We start from the raw sequence: 7101 nt of genomic DNA on the forward strand, positions 1-7101 counted from the left end.
AAACAGGGGGAAAAAAAAAGTGACCACTGCCTGCAGGACTCAGCCCCATCAACTTTTCCCCACGTTCAAGTTCCCTTGGTCCACAACTCTCCGAGACTGATGTATCCAGGCCTCTGGCAACGTTTTGCTCATGGATGCTGATAGGAGACTATGCATTGTGACCAAGGAGACTCATTTTCAGGTTAATCTTGTGGAGAATGGGGAACTTATTTGACCAGCTGCAATTGGGAATTTAACACATCAGAAATCTGGGAAAGGCCTCTTAGACTGTTAGCCCAATCATTCAAAATTAAATTTTCAGACAAAGGAAAAGCAGCAAAGACACCTGAATTGGAAATGTCACAGGACAATACCATACAGAACTGTCCCAGCACTATAACCCAGTAATGCCATCAGAGGAACAGTTCTTTTCAACATACCCACTACAACACAGAGTGTGTCACACTATTAATGCAACGGGAATTGGATAGAATCTGTACAGCACTGGGGAATGGGCTTGGAAGTGGGATGCAACACCAAAGAATTAGTGCAAGCCTCCTTCTGTTCTGTATCAGTCTATGATTCAACAAAATGAGTGCACCTTTTATAAACAAAACACACAGTCTGGTGCATACTGGAGAACAAAAACCAGGAGCATCTCAGCTTCAATCTGGAGTTCACTGATATCAGTTATCACTATAACTAAGCTACTACTGGGATGGTGATCAAGGGATTGATCTTGGCGCCCCTAAATATGGAGAGGAACTTGGCAAAGGCTCATGCCCACCACTACAGTTCCATGACCCCATCTTTACTGCCCTCCACCAAGTACACCCCTTACCCAGCCACTCAACAGGGCTCCTTCTGGAAACTTTCTTAAACTCTCCTATTCCCTTCCCCCAATGCTCTTCCCAGGCACTTTCCCCAGCAAGTATAGCAGATGAAACACCTGTCAGTTCCTGTCTATGTAATTAACTATTTCCCCAAACACACTTCAAACAAGTGATTCAGACTTCCTGCAATCTGCATCTTATACACATTTGACCCTCTCTTTACTGGGGGAAGGCTTCACACACAGTGGGGTCTTCATTAAACATTTCAATTCTGACCACGGCCACTAGCTTCACCTCCAAAGGTCTTGCCTCAACGTATCCAGTCTCCATACACCCTTTATTACTGTTAGCATTACATTTTAACAACAGACACTTACTGCTAACATTCATATGCTTAAACCACATGAACATGAGTAGAGAACACGTGCCGTGTGCCATAGCAGTGTCTATCACTCACATCACTTTATTAACTAATTAAAAATCTAGTGCACATCTTGCATCCCAGTTAATCATATGTGATCGGTGATTAATGTATTGGGCAACACTGTTTTAAAAACATTACAGTTGCAGATTTGGTCTCCACAGTACAGAAAGCATGTTTAGATGGAGTGTATATGTAGATTCAATAGGATGCTGCATTGGATGCTGCTCCCCCTCCTCTCCTGTCCTCTGAATCGCCCCTCTCCATCCCACCTCCCCACCCTCCTCTCCCTCCCGCTCCCCTCCACCCTCCCTTCTGCTTTCCCTCCCCCTCCGTCCCCCCTCCCCCACCCCTCTCCCCATCCCTCTCCCCCTCCTCCTCCGTCCCCTCCCCGCCCCCTCCTCCCCCATCCTCCTCCGTCCCTCCCCCTCCTCCTCCGTCCCCTCCCCGCCCCCCTCTCCTCCCCCTTCCTCCTCCGTCCCCTCCCCGCCCCCCTCCTCCCCCCATCCTCCTCCGTCCCCCCCCACCCCCTCCTCCTCCGTCCCCTCCCCGCCCCCCTCCTCCCCCTTCCTCCTCCGTCCCCTCCCCGCCCCCCTCCTCCCCTCCGGCCCCTCCCCCACTACCCCCCTCCCCTCCGTCCCCTCCCCTCTCCGCCCCCACTACACCCCCTCTCCTCCGTCCCCTACCCCCCTCCCCTCCCCTCCGTCCCCTACCCCCCTCCCCTCCGTCCCCTCCCCTCTCCGCCCCCACTACACCCCCTCTCCTCCGTCCCCTACCCCCCTCCCCTCCCCTCCGTCCCCTACCCCCCTCCCCTCCCCTCCGTCCCCTACCCCCCTCCCCTCCCCTCCGTCCCCTACACCCCTCCCCTCCCCTCCGTCCCCTACACCCCTCCCCTCCCCTCCGTCCCCTACGCCCCTCCCCTCCGTCCCCTACCCCCCTCCCCTCCCCCCTTCCCTCCTCCCCTCCCCTGTTCCCCTCTCCTTCCCCTCCCCTCTCCTTCCCCCTCCCCTCCATCCGTCCCCCCTCCCCTACCCCCCTCCCCTCCCCCCTCCTTCCCCCTCCCCTCCTCCTCCCCCCGTCCCCTACCCCCCTCCCCTCCTCCCTCCCCTCCCTCCGTCCATCCGCCCTCCCTCCCCTCCCTCCGTCCGTCCCCCCTCCCTCCCCTCCCCCCGTCCGTCCCCCCTCCCTCCCCTCCCCTCCCTCCCTCCCCCCTCCCTCCCCTCCCCTCCCTCCCTCCGTCCCCCCTCCCTCCCCTCCCCTCCCTCCCTCCGTCCCCCCTCCCTCCCCTCCCCTCCCTCCCTCCGTCCCCCCTCCCTCCCCTCCCCTCCCTCCCTCCGTCCCCCCCCTCCCCCCCCTCCCCCCTCCCTCCCCTCCCCTCCATCCCCCCTCCGTCCCCCCTCCCTCCCCTCCCCTCCATCCCCCCTCCGTCCCCCCTCCCTCTCCCTCCGTCCCCCCTCCCTCCACCCGTCCCCCCTCCCTCCGTCCCCGCCCTCCTCCGTCCCCCCCCTCCCCCCATCCTCCTCCGTCCCCTCCCCGCCCCCATCCTCCTCCGTCCCCTCCCCGACCCCCTCCTCCCCCCATCCCCTCCCCGCCCCCCTCCTCCCCCCATCCCCTCCCCGCCCCCCTCCTCCCCAATCCTCCTCCGTCCCCTCCCCGCCCCCCCACCCCCTCCTCCTCCGTCCCCCCCACCCCCTCCTCCCTTCCTCCTCCGTCCCCTCCCCGCCCCCCTCCTCCCCCCCTCCCCTCCGTCCCCACAACACCCCGTCCCCTACCCCCTCCCCTCCGTCCCCTACGCCCCTCCCCTCCGTCCCCTACCCCCCTCCCCTCCCCTCCGTCCCCTACCCCCGTCCCCTTCCCCTCCCCCCCTCCCCTTCCCCTCCCCCCCTCCCCCTCCCCCCTCCCCTACCCCCCCTCCCCTTCCCCTCCCCCCCTCCCCTACCCCCCTCCCCTCTCCTCCCCCCCTCCGTCCCCTACCCCCCTCCCCTCCCCCCCTCCCCTCTCCTCCCCCCCTCCGTCCCCTACCCCCCTCCCCTCTCCTCCCCCCCTCCGTCCCCTACCCCCCTCCCCTCTCCTCCCCCCGTCCGTCCCCTACCCCCCTCCCCTCTCCTTCCCCCTCCCCTCTCCGCCCCCTTCCCCTCCCCTCTCCTCCCCTCCCCCCGTCCGTCCCCCCTCCCTCCGCTCCCCTCCCTCCGTCCGTCCCCCCTCCCTCCCCTCCCTCCCTCCGTCCCCCCTCCCCTCCCTCCCTCCGTCCCCCTCCGTCTCCCCTCCCCTCCGTCCCCCCTCCCTCCACCCGTCCCCCCTCCCTCCCTCCCCCTCCGTCCCCCCTTCCCCACCCTCCGTCCCCCCTCCCTCCCCTCCCTCCCTCCGTCCCCCCTCCCCCCTCCCTCCCTCCGTCCCCCCTCCCTCCCCTCCCCCCTCCCTCCCTCCGTCCCCCCTCCCTCCCCTCCCCCCTCCCTCCCCTCCCCTCCCTCCCCCCGTCCCCCCTCCCTCCCTCCCCCCTCCCTCCCCTCCCTCCCTCCGTCCCCCCTCCCTCCCCTCCCTCCCTCCGTCCCCCCTCCCTCCCCTCCCTCCCTCCGTCCCCCCTCCCTCCCCTCCCTCCCTCCCCCCTCCCTCCCTCCGTCACCCCTCCGTCTCCCCTCCCTCCCTCCGTCTCCCCTCCCTCCCTCCGTCCCCCCTCCCTGCCCCCCCTCCCTCCCTCCCCTCCCTCCGTCCCCCCTCCCCTCCCTCCCTCCCTCCGTCCCCCCTCCCTCCCCTCCCCTCCCTCCCTCCCTCCGTCCCCCCTCCCTCCCTCCCCTCCCCTCCGTCCCCCCTCCCTCCCTTCCCCTCCCTCCCTCCCCTCCCCTCCGTCCCCCCTCCCTCCCTCCCCTGCCCTCCCTCCGTCCCCCCTCCCTCCCTCCCCTGCCCTCCCTCCGTCCCCCCTCCCTCCCTCCCCTCCCCTCCCTCCGTCCCCCCTCCCTCCCTCCCCCCGTCCCCCCTCCCTCCCCTCCCCGTCCCCCCTCCCTCCGTCCCCCCTCCCTCCCCTCCCTCCGTCCCCCCTCCCTCCCCCCTCCCTCCGTCCCCCCTCCCTCCCCTCCCTCCGTCCCCCCTCCCTCCCCTCCCTCCGTCCCCCCTCCCTCCCCTCCCCCTCCCTCCGTCCCCCCTCCCTCCCCTCCCCCTCCCTCCGTCCCCCCTCCCTCCCCTCCCCCTCCCTCCCCTCCCCCCTCCCTCCCCTCCCCCTCCCTCCGTCCCCCCTCCCTCCCCTCCCCCTCCCTCCCTCCCCCCTCCCTCCCCTCCCCCTCCCTCCGTCCCCCCTCCCTCCCCTCCCCCTCCCTCCGTCCCCCCTCCCTCCCCTCCCCCTCCCTCCGTCCCCCCTCCCTCCCCTCCCCCTCCCTCCGTCCCCCCTCCCTCCCCTCCCCCTCCCTCCGTCCCCCCTCCCTCCCCTCCCCCTCCCTCCGTCCCCCCTCCCTCCCCTCCCCCTCCCTCCGTCCCCCCTCCCTCGCTCCCTCCGTCCCCCCTCCCTCGCTCCCTCCGTCCCCCCTCTGTCCCCTCCCCTCCCTCCCCTCCTCCCCCCTCCCTCCCCTCCCTCGCTCCCTCCGTCCCCCCTCTGTCCCCTCCCCTCCCCTCCCTCCCCCCTCTGTGCCCTCCCCTCCCTCGCTCCCTCCGTCCCCCCTCTGTCCCCTCCCCTCCCCTCCCTCGCTCCCTCCGTCCCCCCTCCCTCCCCTCCCTCGCTCCCTCCGTCCCCCCTCCCTCCCCCGCTCCCTCCGTCCCCCCTCCCTCCCCTCCCCCGCTCCCTCCGTCCCACCTCCCTCCCCTCCCTCGCTCCCTCCGTCCCCCCTCCCTCCCCTCCCCCTCCCCTCCCTCCGTCCCCCCTCCCTCCCCCCGTCCCCCCCCTCCCCTCCCCCCTCCCTCCCCCCGTCCCCCCCCTCCCCTCCCCCCTCCCTCCCTCCCCTCCCCCCTCCCTCCCCCCCTCCCCCCTCCCTCCCCTCCCCCCTCCCTCCCTCCCCTCCCCCTCCGTCCCCCCTCCCTCCCCTCCCCTCCCCCCTCCCTCCCCTCCCCTCCCCCTCCGTCCCCCCTCCCTCCCCCTCCGTCCCCCCTCCCTCCCCTCCCCTCCCTCCCTCCGTCCGTCCCCCCTCCCTCCCTCCGTCCGTCCCCCCTCCCTCCCTCCGTCCCCCCTCCCTCCCCCCCTCCGTCCCCCCTCCCTCCCTCCGTCCCCCCTCCCTCCCTCCCTCCGTCCGTCCCCCCTCCCTCCCCTCCCTCCCTCCGTCCCCCCTCCCTCCCCTCCCTCCCTCCGTCCCCCCTCCCTCCGTCCCCCCTCCCTCCGTCCCCCCTCCCTCCCCTCCCTCCCTCCCCCCTCCCTCCGTCCCTCCCCCCTCCCTCCCTCCCTCCGTCCCTCCCCCCCTCCCTCCCTCCGTCCCTCCCCCCTCCCTCCCTCCCCTGCCCTCCCTCCGTCCCCCCTCCCTCCCCTGCCCTCCCTCCGTCCCCCCTCCCTCCCTCCCCTGCCCTCCCTCCGTCCCCCCTCCCTCCCTCCCCTGCCCTCCCTCCGTCCCCCCTCCCTCCCTCCCCTGCCCTCCCTCCGTCCCCCCTCCCTCCCTCCCCTCCCCTCCCTCCGTCCCCCCTCCCTCCCTCCGTCCGTCCCCCCTCCCTCCCCTCCCCGTCCCCCCTCCCTCCCCTCCCTCCGTCCCCCCTCCCTCCCCCCTCCCTCCCTCCCCTCCCTCCGTCCCCCCTCCCTCCCCTCCCCCTCCCTCCGTCCCCCCTCCCTCCGTCCCCCCTCCCTCCCCTCCCCCTCCCTCCGTCCCCCCTCCCTCGCTCCCTCCGTCCCCCCTCCCTCGCTCCCTCCGTCCCCCCTCTGTCCCCTCCCCTCCCTCCCCTCCTCCCCCCTCCCTCCCCTCCCCTCCCTCGCTCCCTCCGTCCCCCCTCTGTCCCCTCCCCTCCCCTCCCTCCCCCCTCTGTCCCCTCCCCTCCCCTCCCTCGCTCCCTCCGTCCCCCCTCTGTCCCCTCCCCTCCCCTCCCTCGCTCCCTCCGTCCCCCCTCCCTCCCTCCCTCGCTCCCTCCGTCCCCCCTCCCTCCCCTCCCTCCCCCGCTCCCTCCGTCCCCCCTCCCTCCCCTCCCTCCCCCGCTCCCTCCGTCCCCCCTCCCTCCCCTCCCCCGCTCCCTCCGTCCCCCCTCCCTCCCCTCCCTCCCCCGCTCCCTCCGTCCCCCCTCCCTCCCCTCCCCCGCTCCCTCCGTCCCCCCTCCCTCCCCTCCCCCGCTCCCTCCGTCCCCCCTCCCTCCCCTCCCTCGCTCCCTCCGTCCCCCCTCCCTCCCCTCCCCTCCCCTCCCTCCGTCCCCCCTCCCTCCCCCCGTCCCCCCCTCCCCTCCCCTCCCTCCCCCGTCCCCCCCCTCCCCTCCCCCCTCCCTCCCTCCCCCCGTCCCCCCCCTCCCCTCCCCCCTCCCCCCCCTCCCCTCCCCCCTCCCTCCCTCCCCTCCCCCTCCGTCCCCCCTCCCCTCCCCCCTCCCTCCCTCCCCTCCCCCTCCGTCCCCCCTCCCTCCCCTCCCCTCCCCCTCCGTCCCCCCTCCCTCCCCTCCCCTCCCCCTCCGTCCCCCCTCCCTCCCCTCCCCCTCCGTCCCCCCTCCCTCCCCTCCCCTCCCCCTCCGTCCCCCCTCCCTCCCCTCCCCCCCCCCTCCGTCCCCCCTCCCTCCCCTCCCCTCCCCCTCCCTCCCCTCCCTCCGTCCCCCCTCCCTCGGTCCCTCCGTCCCCCCTCCCTCCCCCCGTCCCCCCTCCCTCCCCCCTCCCTCCCCCTCCCTCCGTCTCCCCTCCCTCCGTCTCCCCTCCCCTCGTCCCCCATCCCTCCTCGTCCCCGTCCCCCCCTCCGTCCCTACCCCTCCGTCCCTACTCCTCCAATCCTCCTT

General features: G+C 71.2%; 1 protein-coding gene across 1 annotated transcript in view; it reads right to left on the bottom strand.

The window, feature by feature from the left end:
* Window positions 1-7101, bottom strand: part of LOC145357601 (complement C2-like) — a 69696-nt gene that overhangs the window by 191 nt on the left and 62404 nt on the right. Inside the window, exon 18 of the mRNA XM_080211081.1 lies at window positions 64-137. Within this exon, the coding sequence (XP_080067207.1) occupies window positions 64-137 (74 nt within the window). The remainder of the gene's footprint in view (window positions 1-63; window positions 138-7101) is intronic.

Source organism: Carcharhinus amblyrhynchos, chromosome 23 (genome assembly GCF_965287045.1).
Source record: "Carcharhinus amblyrhynchos chromosome 23, sCarAmb.v2.hapA, whole genome shotgun sequence".
In the NCBI taxonomy this organism is placed as follows: Eukaryota; Metazoa; Chordata; class Chondrichthyes; order Carcharhiniformes; family Carcharhinidae; genus Carcharhinus; species Carcharhinus amblyrhynchos.